At 41.5% G+C, this 21,025-nt stretch overlaps 1 protein-coding gene and 1 long non-coding RNA gene across 3 annotated transcripts; both read left to right on the forward strand.

Annotated features, from left to right (window-relative positions):
* The first annotated feature begins 45 nt into the window (after window positions 1-45).
* Window positions 46-12,289, forward strand: LOC147048047 (uncharacterized). The gene is made up of 6 exons (XR_015067762.1): window positions 46-345; window positions 1,630-1,722; window positions 1,794-1,866; window positions 1,955-2,018; window positions 2,207-2,254; window positions 12,166-12,289. It is a non-coding gene; the product is annotated as an uncharacterized LOC147048047 (long non-coding RNA).
* Window positions 12,290-12,296: 7 nt separating this feature from the next.
* Window positions 12,297-20,223, forward strand: LOC147048048 (keratin, type I cytoskeletal 18). 2 transcript variants are annotated; one of them, XM_085926301.1, is made up of 13 exons: window positions 12,297-12,332; window positions 13,622-13,749; window positions 14,027-14,103; window positions 16,128-16,240; window positions 17,054-17,320; window positions 17,423-17,548; window positions 17,718-17,800; window positions 17,893-18,049; window positions 18,676-18,840; window positions 18,910-19,035; window positions 19,104-19,321; window positions 19,461-19,486; window positions 19,817-20,223. In XM_085926301.1, the coding sequence occupies exons 5-13, from the start codon at window positions 17,063-17,065 to the stop codon at window positions 19,930-19,932; spliced, it is 1,275 nt and encodes a 424-aa protein (XP_085782427.1). In that variant the 5' UTR covers window positions 12,297-12,332; window positions 13,622-13,749; window positions 14,027-14,103; window positions 16,128-16,240; window positions 17,054-17,062; the 3' UTR covers window positions 19,933-20,223. The 2 variants fall into 2 exon arrangements, with proteins under 2 accessions (XP_085782427.1, XP_085782426.1); XM_085926300.1 differs by lacking the exon at window positions 14,027-14,103.
* The last annotated feature ends 802 nt before the right edge of the window (window positions 20,224-21,025 follow it).

Here is a 21,025-nt window from a genome sequence, read left to right on the forward strand (position 1 = left end):
TCTTTTTGTCTCAAAGCGGCAGTCGCGCGTCACCGCTCGTGCACATCTGCGCTTTGTCCGAGCGTGTGCTGTCAGCCTGATTGAAGGTTCGGGTTGAAGGTCGAGACAAAAGGTGACTACCTGCAGCCGCAGAGAGCTGCTTCTGCTTCCTTCTTTTCTCCCAGCTCGCTTCCTGATCACTGACCCGGACGGGATGGAGCGTAAAAAGAAGCACTTAGGAGATGCGCGGAAAGTGTGCCTGTGTCACGAGCTCCCAGCGTAGAGCCCAACGAGTACGCCGTGATCTCCAAATAAGACCAGAAGAGAAGCCAACCGAAAGCCTCGCTGACCCCCACGAACAGATGTGTGAGCAAAACAGGATTATTTATTTATTTATTTATGACTCTTCTATCCAAGTTTCATTTGCAAGGGGAGGTCTTTTTGTAAGTCATCAGTCGGGTTTTTAACCTTGCCGTGTTTTTGATTTCTACAGGGAACAATAGCAATGCTCCAATTGGCAGCTCAACACATAAGACTTACAGGTGTTTACTTGGAAATGTCTCTTAAAAACAGACTGTTCAAGGCTCAGCAGTAAGATAGTCCTGACATCATCAAAAATAAACACTCAAAAGCACGTTGCTTAGTAAATATTGAGCCGAAAGATTCCCGAACGACAACTTAAAAGGAATGCAAAGCCGCTTGACCTCTGCTGAATTTGCAAATCATTTCTAACGATTGCTACCACTTCAATTGGTTATCATGCCTATCCTCAATTTGGGGCATTTGACTTAACACTTGCATGTGAGCGAAAAAGAAATCCCCCCCCCCCCCCCCCCCTCCAAGGTGTGGTCTGGATCAACGACGTGCACGGGAAATGTCTGACAACCTCTTTTGACCTGAACACAGACGGAGAAAGAGGAGGAGGGAAGCTTGAATCCAAAGAGGAAAGGAGGTGTGGATAGAGGGAAGCAGAAAGGGGTAAAGGGGGGGGGGAGGAGATGCTGTAGAAGCAAGGTGGGGGATGACTTGAAAGCACAGGGAGGGAGAGGTGGGGATGTTCGCTGGCTGGCCAAGAGGCCCCCGGGGCTCGTGGCAGGGCCTCGCCTCCATGCGACTCTCAGGAAGCGGCGGGTCATCGTTGTTTGACACGCCAGCGCCACAGGAAACGTGCTCTGGCACAGGAAAGAAATACAATACGGGGCTTTCACAAAGCAACAGCCCGCCTGGGAGCTGGACACGCTAAAATACTCCAACACGCCTGTCGTTATTCCTCGTGTGTTGTTTGGATGGCAGGGTGGCAGATGTTTTACTTTTTCCGCAAATGGATGGAGAGTCATCTTTGGTTAAGAGCCCCCAATGAGGGTACGCTTGAGATGGACCCCAAAATGGAGGCGTGTTTTATCTGTTTACGCTCCTTGCCATTTCACCTTGTGATCTATGGAGTGCTTCTTTCATGCCCCCCCCCCCCCCCCCGTCCTTTGCACTTGGCTTTGAACCATCATGCAGGTTGTTGCTTTATGTGGCAAAACATCCACTGGCCACAAGTGCCATGACCCCCACCCCACTTTAGTGGAAAAGACAAGAGAATAGCTCAAATGTAGATGATATTTATTTCTGCATTTTTCCAATCTGTTTCTTTATCGTGCTCAGAAATGGTGTTACCTGGGAGATGTTTCACATTTATGCATCTGCAATGTCCAACTGACCATCTATGGGACAAATTGTTGGAGAGAACCAACCCAGGTTATTTGTAATCTATTTTGTCTTTCACGTTCACATTTTGAGCAGTGATCGACTTCTCATTTGACTTTCAGGGAGTGTGTTTGTTTTGTATCAAAAGTATACAAGCGATGTGTGACGTTGATACCTGATCCCGACCAATTTGAGGTAAGTGAGGTCAAAAGTCTAACGGGGTGGGTTCACACTACTTTTGGCACTTTTCTTCCTGTTCAACTGATTTTCTTTGTACTTGCAGGGATTAGTGTTGTATATCAAAGCAAGAAGCCTATCCGTGTTTGACCATATGTTCCAACCAAATGGTAAGTAGCTTCATGCTCCTTTTAGGGATTAGCGTTCTATGAATATTAAAGAAGTAGTCAACCATAAAATTTATTTTACAATAATATGTTCTTTTTGACCCTACTAGTCTAAACAATGTATTCTGATGAATAAATTAAAATGAATTAGGCAGCAAAATCCACCCATTTTTTTTTTTTTACATCTCAAGGGGGCGGCCATTTTGCCACTGTTGACTGATGACATCACAGTTGCCCAGGTAAGGACCAATCACAGCTCTGTTTGTGAATGTCACATGATCAAACCTAGAAAATGGGCACTCCTTCCTGCCTTTCTTACTTGTGGACAATTTAGCGTTTTGGGAATACGACTTTTTCTACCCAATCATGACAGCTAGCTGCGTTTTTGAAATATCGCATAATCTGCCACTCCCGCTCTCAAAGGGCATCCGAGTGAATTTCCCAAGGCGCCCGGAGTGACGACCGCGACTCGTGTTTTGAATTCCAGGCAGACATGCTTGGCAGACGCTCTATTCCCGCTACAGTTTCGCTAAACACCTTTTGAATGCCTCGCTTAAGAAAACACCAAGCCCACGTCGGTTTGGTTGGTTGGTCGGCCGGTCAAAAACAAGACGCAACAGGAGGGCGATCGTTTTGTGGCGCGGCAGCTACGCTCGGTCACGCGTTAATGGAGGCGTCACACAAAATCTTACTGTCAGGATGGCCTAGAAACGTTTTTTTTTTTTCCCAAGGCGCCGCTCACTCACTCACCCACGTGTTTATTTCACATGTGTAAAAATATAATTTTTTTTGTGCCGGGCGTAACGTGTTTATTCTGTGGTATCGTAGCAAAGTGGACTAATGTAAAGTATGTGATGAAATGAAACGACACACGGCTTAACACTCAAGATGTTGCGGTTTGGGAACTTGCCTTCTGTGTGTGTGTGTGTGTGTGTGTGTGTGTGTGTGTGTGTGTGTGTGTGTGTGTGTGTGTGTGTGTGTGTGTGTGATGCATATAAAAGCGCAGCCTTAAGTGTTTACATGTTTGTGTGTTTGTACATATCGTGTAGGGACAAGGTCGTTTCGTGCACGTATGTTGCCGCAGCTCCTCGAGGGCGGGCGTGTGTTTACGTTGGCTGGAGACCAGACCTTCATCGCTTCTCTGCTGATAGCTCCATTTCTCCATCCCTTCTGTCCCTCCGGCTATTTACGAGTCTACCGCAGACTCACTTTCCCTGCGTGCCAACATCCAAACCCCCCCCCCCCTTTTCTTTTTCTCCTCTCCCCGCTGTAAGTCAGAGCCAATATACCTTCACCTTGTCATCCCCTTTGCTTTATCGAAATGTTTGGTTGGTCTCGGGGGCCAAACAGACCTTACCCAGCTGCAGCGTGTGCACGTTCAACCTTCTAGTCATTCTTTCCTTCGTTTCATTTTTTTGGGGTTGTTTATACACGTTGGCCTTCTTGTCAGGGAATTGATACAGAATCGTTTTTTTGGTGTGAGGTAGTGTGAACAATACTCTTGAGCTATAAAACAGGACCTCTCTTGATAGAGCTAGATTGTTTCGTGACATCACCAGATGGATGCAAAAGGAATTAATCCAAGCGGGTTTTGCTAATTCCTCAGTTCTCTATTACATTGATGGATCGAGATGTCAAAAATTCATTTTACTTGGGCTGGGAGTGAAAAGTTCATTTTATTTTTGCTCATGTTCTCGTTGAGGTCTCATATTGATAATCTTGTAGTTAAGTTTGAATTATTTTTTTTCATGAAAGTGTTTTTAAAAAAAAAAACATATTTTGCTGCATCTCTCTTGTGTTTCACTTAAGTGCCCCACACAAACATTTCCCACACAAAAATAAGTATCGAAATGACTGTTTCAGTATTTTAGTGGGTCAACTGTTGGTTTCCCAGTCTTTTTGTAAAAACAAAGTCTGCTGGCAGTCAGCAGCGTAGCTTTGCACACAACTTACATTTTTTTTTGTTTCCAAACTGTCCGTTTCCATCATGTCACTGGAGCTACTTTCTGAAAAATCAGTCTTGACTCAAATCCACATAGGAGTCACTTTGCCCTTTTCAATTCCCATTAAGCCTCAGCTGACAATATTACAGCATCCAAGCTAATATTGACCGAAGGATACCATCCTATGGACCAAACACACACACACACACACACACACGGGACAAAATATTGCAAATATTGTTGGTAGCCGAGCAGAGTTGACTGGTTCCCATGGTGGGGAGCTGATGTGCTGCTAATGCTGTTGTGCTTGTGGTTTCTTCAAGGTATACTTGAGCATTCCTCGGCCGCGGACTCATGTAAACAGTGCTAGTTAGAGAGGACACACGGCGGCTCAGGCTACACACTCCTCTGGGTGGCTCCTATCTGACGGAGCGCTCGCCGAGTTTTGGGTTTCCTAGGCATGTCAAGGTATATTAGCTGCTCCCTAGCCTCGGCTGACTCAGTGGGGCCCGGCGGGCTATCGGTTCGAGCGAGTTTCCCGCCCCGTGGAAGTCTTCTTTCCTTCCCTCCGTGCCCCTCCTCGTCCTTGGATGACGCACATAAGGCTGACTCCTGGCTGTCATTACCCAGTTCCGAAAATATTAGCGTACCATGTTTTGTTTCCCCCCACATTGGTATTATTTATATGCACATTAAATTGCAGTACCTGTGGACGGGAATTTTAGAATTTGCAAACCAGCCCATTTTTTATTCGGCTTAGAGATTGGAAATGGTTCATGTTGAGGCACTGGCTGGGATTCGAACCGGGACCGTACTGGTGTAATTTGTTTGATTGCAAAATTTGCCTAAAAAATATTATGCAGGATTTTAAATAATATCTGTCGGATGCACGAAATAAATCAGTTTGTTAATTTCAGTTAAAAAAAATAAAAAATAAATTTACACTACACACAATTTTGCTTTTGAGTGTTTCTGTAGGCCGAACAATTTAAAAAAAAAAAAGTAATATTACTCTTGTGGTTCGTTTTATGAGAATATAATTTTTTTTTCAGTTTTACTCACGTTTCTCGATCGTCTTGTCTCACCCCGACTATAAACGCAACGTTTCCACGTTTACGTTGTGCCTTAGTGTCGTCCACTTCACAAGCCCGTTGCTTACTTGTGCATGGAGGCAGCTTGTGAGTCAAAACCAACTTTTTGCTGAAGAAAAATAAACTGTCAGGAATTTTTCCTGAGAGGAAACCTTTAGTTTACTATATGACATGTTGCTTAATAGTGCTAAAGTGTTCAGCGTTCTTTAAATAAACAATGTGGACTTTTGCGTAGTGGGGGCATGAAAAAATGCAGGAGCCTCGCTGCCCCCACCTCTCACACATGTCAGCAATTTGGCTGCCTTGTGTATTTTGGAAGTTGGGGGGGGGGAAGGAACATTTCAAAGTAAACGAAAGAAGGAAAGTCTTATCCGCCTGGCAGCTGAGCTCAGGACCAAAATTGCTTTCAGCTGATGCGCTGCATCTCAAACTTGCTTGGGTAATGTCAAGTGATGCATTGCAATGCTGAGAAAACAACACAGACAAAAAAATAAATAGGAGGGAGCAGAAATGAACAGAAAGTCACACGGAAACGTGCAGATGAATTATTGCTATGCTATGAGCAGTATTGATCATTGAACATTTTGACTGTGCACTTACTGACCCGTGTTGATGAAACTTATGTTGCATCCCGCGAGTGTAATGAGTGACAAATAAAACATTTCAATTCAGAACAGCAAAACATTTAAATTCCAGAACCTGTTGCCATGCCAATATTTATACGCTGAAAAAAAAATAATGATCAAATATATGTATATATATATATATATATATATATATTTTTTTTTTTTATATATATAATAAATAAAATAAATAACAAATATATACATAAACAGTAAAATATGAGTGTTTGTAGACATCAATATTATACTGATAAATGTGGTAGTCATATTTTAGTATTAACTTAATGAAAATTATTTTTTTTGTTATTTTGTAGCCTAAACTGTTCAATAGTTACGACACTTAATATCCACTTAACACCTACTTCTTCTTTTTTTTTTTTTTTGCTGTATAATGAAATCACGTGCACTGCCAGTCTATTTATAGTCTCTATGTTTTTCCTTAGTGTGAGGTATTACACTACACTGATCTCCTCCCTGCAGCCCGTTTACAGGGATAACCCTCCACACGATCGTGAGATTTTTGAGGAAGGTTAACCCCCCCTTACTTTTCGCCGTCGTCAATTCACGACGCAATAGACTTCCCTGCCTGTGTTTACTGCTCGGGCCGTGCGAGCAGGCCCCAGAGCCCAAAGGCAAGTCATGTTCTCAAGGAAAGAGCAACTCTCCACAGGGCCCGATATCAAAATAGTTTAAAATGTGAATTGCTTGATAGTTCCCAGTGAGCCTGGCTCCCCCTGGCCAAACACTTCCAGATCGCCCCTGCTAGCGGAAAGTAAACAGAACCGCGAGAGAGCAGCGACATAACCTGCGTGTTTGACTTTTTAGCACCACGCAGCACGGCTACATGTCTCGCAGACGCCCGAGCTCAGCCAAGGTTCCACAAAACACGATTCCCATGCAGTTACAAAGTATCATCTGCTTATATTCAAACATAACGCAGAACAGCAGCAGATATTTTTCTTAAGGGATAATCGAAAAGGAAAAAACATCATATTGCATCCAAAACTGAAAAGCCCTAATCATAAAACAGCATTTTTTTTCCCATGTTTTTGTCGTTTTTCTTGCGTTTTTTTTTGCTTTAAAAAAAAAAAAGAGAGAACTTGTGCGCCATAAACTACTTGGTATTACATAGCTCAAGAAATAATCAGTGTTGTAGTTGGAAAATACAGATGCACAGGTTATGTAAATTACAACTAAATGTCTCAGTAAAGCAAGTTTATGCCAAAATGAAGCCAGTCACAAATTTCCACTGAATTTCTGGTAGAGGAGGCAAGTGGAGAATCTGTTAAAATCTTGGTGCAGATTTAAATAAGTTGGATGTGTGTTTTATTTACACATTTACTTTTGACATTGGAAGATAAATAAAGGCGTAATGGCCGACAGTGTAGATATATATAAAAGTTAAAAAAAAAAAGTTTATAAATTGAATTTTTGGAATATTTTTGCTTTCTACTTAGTCACATTTGGAGCAGATTTGTTGCACTTTTTATGAAAACAATTATGACAACTAATCTTGTTTTATCTGGGAATTATTCATTTTTGCGTGAATACTGACAATCACTTCAACTATTGCAATTGTGTGTCAAAAATAGAGACTTTTCTTTTTTTTCTGAGTTTCACAGCAGGAAATTGGAAAAAAAAAATCATCCAAAAATAAAAATGCAGCAATTGTGCAGAAATAGGTACAGTAAGACTTTTTGCTTGCCCCTTGTGCACACATTGCCAATAATGGCGTCCACGAGATCCAATGGGAGCTAACTTTACCGTTTCAGGTTCGGAATGACCTATTAGCCAAATGTGTTTATTCAGTGTTTAGTCACTATTACCCTCAGTCTGATCCCAGAGCTAAAGGGCTAATGGTTGAAAATGTCGCCCTCCCGCCCCCCCCTACAAGTCGACTTCACCGTCAAATAATTGGTCGCATATGAGAGCAACTGGCACGCGTTTCCTCTTGTTTTCCCCAAGAGGTGATATCATGAGCTGGGCTCGTCACCCAGATAGCGTGATTATTTTCCGCCGTTAAAGAAAAGCAGGGATGATGCGTGCGAGGGCCGAGTCGTTCCCCCAGCGAGGCGCCGCCATCGACCGCCGCTGGTTTATTTTCGGCCTTATCGCCAGATAGGGGCCACCGAGGGAAAACCCAGAGTGAAGTCTTCAGTCTGTTTTATAACTTTTCAAATGCTGTCATTAAATCAGCAGGAAATTGTCCCTCATCAAAAAGGACTTGAGATGACATTTCAGCTGCAAGCGATATTTTTAACGGAGGATTTCCTTTACATTTTTATCCCTCCATCAACTTCGATATATCACCATAACAATCAAAAAAATGTTTTTTAAAAATTAAGAAATTCTCTTCATCTGACATATTAGCCTCATTTCAACGTTTTGTGTCATTGCCAGATCTGTATTCAGTTCATTTGCAAATTTCAAAAAAATTTCAAAGTGTGACGATATATTTTTTAAAATAATAACTGAAGGGCTAATCACTTTTGTTGGAACATACCTTCGCCGGTAACATTTTATCATCTATTTGATGCTGCATGTGTACAATTTCTGATTATTCGTGAGGTCATGTAACAGATCCCCAAAAGCTTGGTTTGCATGGCGTACAGTGCTTGTGTGTGTGTGTGTGTCCTGTATGAGTTACATTTACCTAAACTGCCGTTCCTTCTCTTTTTCCTGCTTCATTTTGACAAATTTGAGTTTCCAGGAAGCCTCTGAGGTCACAAGCAGCATCTGTTGCTACTTAGGCACACACACACACACACACACACACACACACACACACACACACACACACACACACACACACACACACACACACACACACACACACACACACACACACACACACGGATGCATGATACACACACGCTAAAGAACTCAGGGCCAATCAGACATGAAAGCAATGTTTAAAGTTCCTAAAGTGACTCTAAAGAAGACTCCAGGTTAGATCTGGTGGATTAATATGGAAGGTTAAAGGTATGTGTGTGTGTTGCTATGTATCATGTCAAAGCCTATAGGTAAGCAAAGCTGCATTGAAGTTTGTTAGATTCAATCAACTGCGCTAACGGTGTAGCGAATGAAGTGCTGCTTCTACCGGTGAAAATTCTTTTATTCTGTTTGTGGGTGCTTGGTTTGAAATGTTGCTTGCATTCACAAACTCACGGTGTAATCGTTTTAATGATGCAGTCAGCGGTGGGCCGAGCAGGTGTCGTGTTGCGGCACCCACCGGAGATGTTAAGACGTTCGAACGTTGACGGCTCGGCCCGTGTTAACAGGACAGATGCATTGGAAGAGAGTGGACCACCCTAACGCGGCTTCCCCCTTGGACAAAACTCAACCAGATGTTTAATGAAGGCCAGTACATGCGTGACGAGCGTACTGTGCGTAATCATTCTCACCTGCCCCTTGGACGCTAATGGGTGCAGCTCAATGGCGTCCCGACAGGCCGCCTGTCCTCCCATAACGCCTCCCTCCAACAAAGTGACATCACTCCACCCGCTGTGTGTTGCTTTTTGCAAGCAAGGCTATTTTATTTATTGGGCAGAAGAGTCAGAATCAAAATACATTGTGCAATATACAGTTAGAAAAAGAAAAATGGCGTTGAAAATTCTAAATTGAGCCAATTGGAGGAATGGGGGGGGGGGGGGAGTGAAATTGGAGAGACCGGTAGTGTTTTTTGTAAAATGATCTCTGGAAAAATCAGGCCTCATCTCGTGCCGTTAGTTTGATATTTTTTAAAACAACCACCACGCTCAAGGAAAAACAACCAATCAGAAAGTGTCAGTCATTCTCATCCACCTGTTACATTGGGATTTGAGGAGCTTTGCTGAAACTATGGTGGAATATCCACCTCCGGTTGTAGAAAAGAAAAAAAAAATTGAAAAAGAGGAATTGGAACAATCTTGAGGCAGCTGAGAGGAACTCAAATTTAGCCATCCTATAAACTCCCACATTTCGACTTTGTTTTTATGCCAAGAGCTTTTGCTCGCTGGTTTCATTGTTACCTTCTGTATGGCCTCCACCCCTCCCTCCCTCCCTCCCTCCCTCCCTCCCTCCCTCCCTCCCTCCCTCCCTCCCTCCCTCCCTCCCTCCCTCCCTCCCTCCCTCCCTTCCCTTCCCTTCCCTCCTTACCTTACAGCTGTTGTTTTGGATTAGCCAAATAGCTCCTGTCAGAAGCAGCCATCGCTCTCCTTTGCCACCCACTGAGCTCCACGCTCCCTCTCTTCACCCCTCCCTCCCTTTTGCACGTGCACACACGCCATATTAAAGTCCCTGACAGGTGCGTGTCAAGGTGCACCCAGGAATTCACCTCGCTTTCAACCGCTTCTCTCTTGTCTTTTTACAACCGAGCGGATAAAGAGTGTCGGGTGGGAAGAGGGGGGGGGGGGGGTTGACAGTTGGTCAGACAGGCTGACAGCGAAAGGTGTTTTGACACCATGATGGCAAACGTAATAGTGTTATTGCAATCATCTGGTTGGTCGGAGTCCGGTTGCAGAATCATCAGAGCGCCGTCCTTAATAATTCGACAGAGGCCCGTCAGAGTCCGTTTTTTTTGTTGTTGTTGTTTCTGCCGAGGCAGACGCTCGACTCGCCCCGGCGAGGTGGAAAGGGTGCCGTGCGGAGGCAATAAAAAGCCTGTCATGAGTGAGAGGAGGAAATGTGCTCATGCGTGGAGAAATGAGCTGTGATTTCACATCAAGCGCGTCAAGTCAAATGGGAAATTGGGGCATTTCCCCGCTTCGGGTATTGACAGGTTCATCTTAAGGTCAAGTTGAGACGTGATTATGGTCATCGGTGACTGGCTTTCACCTTTTTCCAATGCGAGAGAAAGAAAACGTTATTCAACTTCCCCCCAATGTCTTGATAAAACAAATCACGCTGTTTGGCTAATACCCGCCCGGCAATGCTCTGCACACACATTGCATTGTGTTGCCTTTAATCAACGTAATTGCACTGCATTTAATAAATCCAGGCTATTATTAGCGCAATAGTATTGTGTGTGTGTTGCTTTGATTACAAGTTCTTTTACACGATTGCTTCAGAAATCCTGCAGTTCAAGACCTCGGCGGTCACAATATTAGGTACAGTTCTTAATACAAGGCAGGCACTCAGAGTAAAAAAAAAAAAAAGCAAGAAAAAGGATCCTATAAAAGCAAACAAATTCCAACCTGATCTGATTAGATTTGACACACATAAGTGTTTGAATGTGTTAAATGCAACCCCCCTCCTTTGCTAATCTGCTAAATATGTAATCTGGATTAGATCTGAATGAAATTTGGTTTGGCGTTAACAGTTTATGACCTTGTGTAACATATTCTGTGCAAGCTGCATTTCTTTTTCATTCTTCTCCTTTTTATGACCAAAAATATGTTTATTGACTGAGTGGGGTTGGTAAAACATGGCCAGGAATTTTGCATAACCCCTTTGATTGACACTTTCATAGAAAAACAATGATTGACACATTGGTAATGCAACACCTCTCTGGCAATGTCAATCAAAATCGAGTGCGACTAAGTTTACATTCATAGCAAAAAAATATATATAAATTTTTTGGGGAAAGTATGGTAGCTTTGGGCCCACCCGCTTTGTGCTGGTGTACCAAATATCATGTCTATTGAGTGTGTATTAGCAAGTGTCACCAAAAAAAAACAAAATTACATTCAAAGATGATCATTTTGATGGAAGCTGAAATATAGCAATAGATTTGAATCTCAAAGATGCAGCAAGATACATGATTACGACGTTCAGGCAAGCTAGCTGTCCGCGCGGTGAAGCTAAACTAGCTAGATTACCTTGACACTTTAGCTCGCCGCTAACTTGATGTCGCTAATACATTTGATTGAAAATACAATAGATGTGACACCATGTTAAGTGAAAACATAATATTTTACCATCATAAAAAAAAAGATTAATCATAAACCTCTGTAGACAAAAAAAACAAAAGCTTCCTGAGAAACAAACAAATGAAACAATACTAGATTATACAATGGCAAACTCGTCCTCACAGTGCATTCCCAATATCAAGAGTTAAACCAGCAAGCCGCCCATGAAAGTGAGTGACACAAAAGACGCAAATCAAATCTGGTGTAATCTCAATGAGACAATAGCTTTGAGTGACAATCGTCTGTCTTGTCCCGCCGGTCGTAGGCCTCCACTTCATGCGGCCGCAGACAAAGTCTCCATTTGGGCTGCTCGGTGATTGAACATTCATGCCATTATACGCTTTCATTGAGCTTTCTTCATCCAATTCTCCTTCCACAAAGCGCTACCAGTCAATCACCTGCATAAAAACCCGTCTAAATATAGGGTGTGAGACGTGTTACACCACTCGGCGCGGCCACGGCTTGTAATTGAAACTTTTCCCCATTTGCTGTTTTTTTTTATTCCCCCCCTCACACATGCTTTGGCTGCCGCCGGGAGATTGGCAGCTCTGAGTGGCCAGCAGATGAAGCGGCAGGCGCACTAATGAATAGAACGCTGATTGCAGGATCCCCGAGATGCAAATTACGGTTCCTGCCACCCCTGACGACCGGCAATTACCGGGCCTCCGCAGCCATCGCCGCCGAAGAGGAGGAGGAGGAGGAAGACGCCTCGTGCATATTCATCACTCGGCGGCCATGTTGATCGACAACTTCAGGCAAGAAATAGCTAAATGTAAAAATAATAATAATAATTGGGCTCCAAAAGTGTGGCAGGATTTTTTTAATCAAATTTATGACACAGGGAACTTCATTTTCTTCAATTTTTTTGTTTTTTTTGTTTTAACTTTGTAGCTTACTTCACTGTTTGTTAATTGTGTTTGTTAATTTTTAGAACTACTATTATCTCGTAATTTTAAAAAAAGGAAGAAAAAATGGAGAAAAATTTATATTCGGACAAGAATTGTGTAAATTACAAGAGATTAAGATTTTAGATTTTGAATTTAAAAAAAACTCTAGAACCGTGGAATTAATTCCCCCAAAATTCAGCTTTATTTATTTTGCATACATAATATCTTACAAACTACTTTTTTCTAAAAGTAAGATTTAAAAATATATATCATTTAAAATTAAATTATAAAATCTGAAACATTTAACAAGGTGCCCAAAATTTTGAAAATATGAATACATTTTTATTTTTTGTTAACATTATTAGACACACATGCGCACACGCAAAAACACATGGACTAGCAACTGCAGCACATGGTACATGAATATGAAAAGGCCCGGTTTAGACAACAAGGCAAAAAAAGGGCGAGCTGCCAATTCTTAATGGCCCCAAAGGAAAGAAAGCCGAGCATCTTCCTCCTAACAAACATCTAATGATCACATTAGCCCAGCATCACAGAGCTGTGTCATTAAAGTCTTCTATGTCCACGTCTCTTCACTTTTTTTTTCTTTTCCAATCCTAGCTGGAGATTTATTTGGGGATTTTGGAAAGACTGGAGTTCATTTTCTGTTGACTGGACCGCGTTGGCGCTTGCGCGTGCACTGGGGCTGTTCGCCGAGCTGATCCGCCTCTCAGTCAAGCGTTTTTTTTGGAACCATTAGGAGCATCTTGTCTCAGCATTTTCACATGTGGCATTTTATTTTGCTTTATAAGTGGAAAAAAATGTCATGGTTTCTAATAACAGCCAATTATTGCTCAAATAAACTCAGATGTTAACATTGCAGTATATAGTACACCTTACCTGAGTGCGGCCTTTGTTGCCATGACAACTGAAGCAGACCAATGGGGTGGCTTCTTTGCTACTTGTTGAGCCCCAACCCAAAAAAACAAAAGTTATAAAATGTATATTCTATTTGAATATGCTATTGGAATTTTTATAAACACATTTTTGTCTATTTCATTTCATTTGCCAAAATATATCGTTACAAATTTGCTTATATGGTTGTAATTGTTTGTATAAGTCAAAATAAAATCATTGTAACTATATTTGATTTTTTTTTTTTTTATCGAGGAAGTCGATCGAAGTTGTGCTCTTGAGCAAGGCACGGCCACACTCGGGTCGGACCAAAGAGGAGGAGGACTTCCCCCGGGCCATGTAGAGGACAACACTGGGCTCCCTGCCAACTTTCCACTTAAATAAAAGGTACACAGACACACACATGCGTCACTTTTTCCTTTCAACTTCCCATCCACTCAGCAGCTCGGCTTATAGATGCTTATCTAAAATATCACAAGCCTTCTGAAATCATCATCTGCACTCACACACAAACATGCACGCTGATGTTTGTCTGACACACAAAAGCACCACTCAGGATATGGTGGGGGCCAATGCATGCTTTTACACAAAGTGGTTAACAAATGTTGTTTAATGTGCTTTTTTTTTTTTTTTTTTTCTTGCCCACTGATTTGTATCTTATCAGAAAATAGCTGGTGGGCACACCATCAAACTGACGTTGGGGCCCCAAGAGCCATCAGTCTGAGGCTTCAAAATCACTCTGTAAATATGGAATTATTCTAATGATCACGTTGTTAGAAATCAAGATAAAATGCCGTAACAAGTAATTATGAGCAAATTGTGGTTAAAATACTTTTTTTTTGTGCAAACACACACAAAATAAAAATAAAAAGGAATTGCATCTTTGTATATCAGAAGTGCACATAGTTGTGTGTACCTTTATTGTTTATATATATTTTTAAGTGGTTCTTGACATGCTTGGAATGAAGTAAAGAAAAAGAGAAAAATGTGTTTCAAAATCATAAGTAAATAAATAAACAGCAAGAGAGTGAAAGGTAGCACCTGAACTAAAACAGGAAGTAATCACTTGAGGCGCTATTGAGAGGCTTCAGTCATGCTCCATGTCTGGCATATTCTATTTTTTTTTTTTTTTTTCGTGGACCTGACCTGATGGTCATAGTTGGCGGCTTGGCCTCGGTGTCAAGTCGCATGCGCCGCCGATGGGATCACATGATCACTTGTGACAGGAGTCACAGGGAGTCAAGTGGGGTCACCGGGAGTATCCTGGCATCCTGCTCGTTTAATCACCCGTTTATTTGTTTAACAGCCAAAACTCTGTCGGGGAGAAAAAGCAGGAAGTGAAAGTTAAAGGATAACGGTGGATTTAATTCATGTTTAACCTCATTCTTGTACGTTGATAGCGAGATCGATCAATGGCGGGAGAACGAAAGAGAGAACAAGACAAATTCTTTAAACCAATGGTTCCTCAACTTTTTTTTTCAATACACCGCTATATCATCAAACAAGTAAAAATTAAATGCAAATGTATTGTTAACGGTAAATACATTTGAAGCCTTTTTAAGAAATATTTGTTTTTGCATACCACCAGGGGGAGCCTGCATACCACATTATAGAATCACTGCAGTAGATGATATAGAAAGATAAAGTTGGAGCGATAGTTTGATGGACAGACACTCATTTTGTATTTAAAGTAAATATACTTAATTGTTACTATAAAGGTCATTTAGTACTGCCCATACATTATAAGTTAGCAGTTTGTATATGTCTGCGTATTTATTTATAATTACTTTGGAAACTGGCATTCTTATTCTTTATTATTATTATTATTTATTTTCTTTATTATTCTAATATAATGTAACGTAATACAATGTAAGAAAAAGATGGACAAGGTAGCTTGTTGCTGCCCTCTTTTGGCAGGGAGAGATAACTGCTGATATGGAATAGACTCATTTTTCCTATTGTCATATTATCATGACTGTACATTTCACTTTCAATATGTAATATATTTATATGATAGCATGTAATTGAAGTCTATTTGCAAAATGAAATTTCCTTCGTTTTTATCCTGCATATTTCTTCTCTCTCGACAGAAGGAAAGGGGAAAAAAAATGTGCGTGATAACCTGAAGTGAAGTGGTCCATGTCGAGTATGATAAGAGATTTAATCACTACATTATTTGCGCCTTTTTTTTTTTTTCCTACTGCCGCTTTTAAGACAAATCATCTCATCACTACATAGGCCAATAACCTGTTTTTGTCTTTGGCACACAAAAAAATGTTGATTAGGGTCATGTTGCAAATGGTGGAAGTGGGATATTTGCATCTCATTGAAATTGTAATATCAGCTTCTGTGGCAAACAAATGAGCTCCGTTGCTTCAATACCCAAACTCATTTGCATAGACCACTTAAGTCACGGTTATAAAGACGTACTTTTTTAAATGGCAGTGTGTGCATGGTTTCCTCATCCTTCTGGTTTAATAATTCACTGAAACGGATGTTCAAGTTACAGCGATGCCAGGGGAAGTACGATCGGAGGCTGCGTCCACAATAGTGAGACATTCAATAGCGGTGTGACACACGAGAGGGTGTGTAAGTGCACACTTTGCTATGCTAACATTGCTAAAACAATGTCAAAGGTATCATTTTTAGTATGTTAAATACATTCATACAATTTCACATGTACATTTTTTGAACAATCAATTGAATCAACTTAATTGCATTGCAAATCCCTTCTATTGCGCAACCCCTTCATTTGCTGTGTACAGGCCACGCCCACTTCCTGCTCACCTGAATATAAACTCACCTTGCAGCATCAGCAACACACTGCTACCCTCCTTCAGCCCGATTGTCATTTCCAATCCATCTTGAGAACATATCGGTAAGTTCCAAACATCTTTTATTTCTATTCATTCACTTTCGAAAATGATCTAGCGCATCAGGTGACAACAACAAACAAAAAACTTGCATGTTTTTCCAGTCACTGCTTACATAGGGCTTGAAAAAAAAAAAACTGTTACATCAAAACAAAAGTGTGTTTTGTTCCCAACAAAGCCTTGGCTTATCTCTGTTATGGAATTCTTGGTGAATCATATTTAGCCCATCATTTTCTCATGTGAACAAGGAGTCCGTCTGTCCCCTGATGGCTCCTCTATCGCGTTGCCAGGATCAAGTGACAGACACACAGAGAGTTTCCCTTGACGGCTAATCCATCTCTAGAACTCTCATGAGAAAGGAACCCGGGCCAGCGCACACGGACAAACCTCAAACCTCTATAAACACACACACACAAAGGCCGACTGTCCTACATCCATACGTTGAATTGTCCAATGTACAGAAAGTAAGGCGACACCAGGGAAAGAGAATGTCAAGCTTCCAGAAAGAGCAAAAGGATTAAACCTGAAAGTTTATCATGTCATAACATAGTCAAGTCAAGTCAAGTTTATTTGTATAGCCCTAAATCACAAGCAGTCTCAAAGGGCTTCACATAGACAATCAATTGACAATAATTCTCAAAGCATCCCCTGATCTTAGGCTCCCAAAAGGGCAAGGAAAAACTCAAAAACCCCTACCATGGGAAATGAGGAACCTTGAGAAGGGACCACAGATGGAAGGATCCCACATACAGTGGAAGTCACCACTAATTTTTTTTTCGAAACATCTGACAAATGTCCTCTGCATCATTTTCCCACAGCGCCTCATCATGACTTCAAGCACGTCACTTCGGGGTTACTCCGTAAACCGTCAGCCGTCTTTCACCAGCCGCTCCCTGATGGACACCAACCGCATCCGGATTTCCGTCCCGTTCGCCAGCGGCGGCAAGCTGACACGATCGGCGTCCATCAGCCATGATCTCAGCGGGTCGGCGAGCTTGCAGCTGAACGGGCTGCACGGCAACAACGCCAACGAAAAAGAGGCCATGCAGAGTCTCAACAATCGTCTGGCCAAGTACCTGGACAAGGTAGACTTGTGTTGGCTTTCTTGGTCAGCGGCCAAGCGGCAGACGTGGATATGATATTACGGATGCGCTTTGATGGTATGAGCTCTTTTTTTGTCCTCGCAGGTGCACACCCTGGAACACTCCAACGCTGACCTGGAGATGAAGATCAAGCAAGTGATGATTGAGCGCATTCCAAAAGGCCATGACCTTGACTCCATGATGGCCCAGGCTCATGCGGTTGAGCAGGAGGTAAACTCCAATAGCTTAGCAGCACCGCCCCCCTTGATTAATAAAAAAAAAAAAAAAAAGTTGTAATTCCACAAATGTAGTGGGTCTCACACTGCTTACTGAGGGAAATAAAAATGATGTAATATTTGGTCTAGTTAGACCGCATTCACCTACTGTTAATGTTTATCAGGTGAGGAAGAAGACCTTGGAAAATGCTCGTCTCATGTTGGAGATTGATAACGCCAGGCTGGCTGCTGATGACTTTAGGATCAAGTGAGTAGTTAATGATAACACAAAAATCGACTTCCTGGACACAACTTGAAGTTTTCATCTGACTGACTGTATGGATGCTTTTGTTTTATTAGATGGGAGACTGAACTGGTGATGTGTCAGTCAGTGGAGCGAGACTGCGTTGCCCTGAAGAAGGCAAAGAGCGACCACGACCAGATCATCGCCTCCCTCAGGGGCGACCTAGACAGCCTAAAAGAGGAACTTTATTTCCTCAAGAAGAACCACGAAGAGGTAGTCTATGTGCCTTGTTGATCATTTTAGGCTCCGCCTTTTCATTTCCATTTCAGTCATCCTTATGTAAAAACATTAGTTGCCCTGTATTGGAACCATATTGTCAATGCAAAAATATAGACATTATTTTTTTTTTGTGGGCATTTTCGCTCCCACTCAAATCGCAAGAAGGTAGTATGTATTTGACTGACCTAATTTGGTGGTCTTTTGAGGGGTCCTTTGGTTACAGCAGACACAAAGAGCTGGTAGATCTTATTACGCTAAGCCAGCCACTTTTATCCACTCAGCCTATGTGAGATGTATTATAGCCAGGAAACGTATTACGAGCACAAAACTCTCCTTATCGACATACAACTACAAAAAGGAACATTTTTCCTTGCAAATAACTTGTTATTCAATTTATTAGGGAATAAGATGTGGATCGACGACTTTTTTTCTATGTTCAAACGGTAACCTAAGCCCTTCATCATCTATTGATGGTCGACATCTAAATAATGTACTACAGATGTTCTCACGTTCTCATTAAACCTCTTCTACATGTGCGACTCATGTATTAGCACAAAATACAATTTAATTTTATTCATCCAGTCAATTTATTCGAAAAAGCAACATCTCTGCTTCCGCAGGAACTGGAACAGATGAAGTCTCGTATCGCCCGGGATGAGGTTAACGTGGAGGTAGACTCGGCTCAGGGACCCGAGCTGGGAGCCGTCCTGTCTGAACTGAGGATCCAATATGAGACCATCGTCAAGACAAACAAAGAACATGCCGAGAACTGGTACCGGAAGAAGGTCTGCGAGCTTGTCCGTTCATGTGCTTGGTGTGTCTTTTCGTTATTGAGTCATTATTGTTCTTTTCAGCTGGAGACGGTGCAGAACGACGTGAGGGAGAGCAACGAGGCCCTGAGAGGTGCCCAGAGCGAGTTGGTTGACAGGCAGAGGTTTCTTCAAACACTCGAAGTGGAGCTGGAAAGTTTGCAGAAGCAGGTGATTGGCTGCACGGCAAAGACAAAAAATGAAAAAATATGAAAACAATGTCATATCTCCATCTTCAGGTTGCAGCCCTGGAGGGCAACCTGAGCGAAGCCAGTCAGAAGTACGCCGGCGAGATGGAACGTCTCCAGGTCACCTTGAACCAGCTGGAAGATGATCTCTCACAGCTCCGCCTGGACATGCAGCGCACCAAGACCGACTACGAGCAGCTCCTGCGCATCAAACAGAACCTGGAGATGGAGATCGCCACCTATAGGCGCCTGCTGGAGGGAGAGGAAAGGTAAGTACTTTATTGAATTTACAAAAAGTATTATTGATAAAAAGCTTTTAGTGCTGTGCTTTTATTTTCATTCTATTTTTTTAAGTGGCTATTTTCTTTTTATTTATGTTCTAAGTAAGTTTTTTTTTCTTCTTCCCAGCCTTAAGGAAGTGCCACCACCAAAAAGTGAGTATACTCATTCATCTATAAAATAAAATAGCAACACTGTGACAGTAAATGAAGTGAATTAAAAATAAAAAAGTCAGTTATGATCGAATAATAATAATAATTTTTCTTACAAAACTGATTTACATGCATGCAGATTTTTCTTAAATATAACCAAAATGACCAAAATTCATTTTATTCAACATTAATTATTGAGTCATGTTAAATGTATGATTGATTTTATGAACAGGTTGAGAAAAAGACTTTTAGTCTTCAAAACATCCAAAGTAAGTCGTAATGTCTTATCGTAACATCCTCACTCAATTTGATGTCCTTTGCTTGCGGATACAGAAGAACCCGATGTTCGTACCAGGAAGATCGTCAAAGTAGTGACGCAGACGATGGTCAACGGCAAGGTGGTGGATGAATCCAGCGAGGTGGAGCAAATTGAAGAAACCAAGAAATAGGAGGTGCATTTAGGAAATCATAAAAAGTATTTGAGTCATATGAATCCTTATTCATTACCGTGGGCATTATTCGTCATTGTGTATTATGAAATGTACTCTAACATAGCCGTACGTGCTAACACCGTGCTTATATAAGATTATTAGACTGGTAGGTGAAAAGGGCAGCTAACTAAGCGTTTTACAAAAGAATACCCAAAAAATATTTACGTCTTCGGCTAGCAAAATTTACTATAGCACGTGCAAGGATCGAGTTGAAATCATCCTGTATTAATGTTTCACTCAATAAATGACATCACGCACTCTTATCATTAACCTAATTTGTTATACGAGACAAAAGCAAACAGAGTTGGAGACAAAAGACATTAGATTAGATAAAGTGGTCTGCTGATATTTTCAAATACCAGATGACATCCACACCCAGAATTACCACAATGTAAAAAAAAAAAAAAAAGTACAGTCTAATTCTTTTGTTTTGCCCTGAGAATGAAAGCTTTCCTCGTGATGAGTAAGTTCACACAGTTGATCCCATCAGTGCTAAGCTAATTTAAGTCTTTAAGTCTGGCCTGTTTCGGTCAGCCACTCACTCACAATAAGTCCCTTTTACACGTGGGGCCCTTTCACCCCCCCCCATATCAATAGCACCGGGTTCTTTCACACAGAGATCCTGCAAAATTGTGCACCAGAGCCGTAACGTGAGAGCTCAGATTTTGACATTGTGATCTTTCACGCAAAGGCACTATTATCCATTCGATATACTAATAAGATGTGTGATATTGAGGAATTCATATGTATATATATTTTTTTCCAGTTTGTGGAAACACAAAGGTTTTTGGGGGGGCTGAAACAGTAATGTTGGAACAACTTTCAAATTTATTGATATTAGTAGCAACATTGTTAGTTAGCATAACTTAAAATATTTTGGCAACCTGCCCTACTTAATATTTTAGCGAACTTGCTGAGGAATTTGAGTTCCAGACACGTTTTTTTTTGGGTGATAGTTATACTTAACACTCTGAATTAATTTTTTCTTTAAATTATGTTCTTTTTTTTTAATTATTATTGGCTTCATGGATACATACCAATCGTAATTCTA

Source organism: Syngnathus leptorhynchus, chromosome 12, assembly GCF_054491065.1.
Source record: "Syngnathus leptorhynchus isolate UIUO chromosome 12, UIUO_Slep, whole genome shotgun sequence".
Taxonomy (NCBI): Eukaryota; Metazoa; Chordata; class Actinopteri; order Syngnathiformes; family Syngnathidae; genus Syngnathus; species Syngnathus leptorhynchus.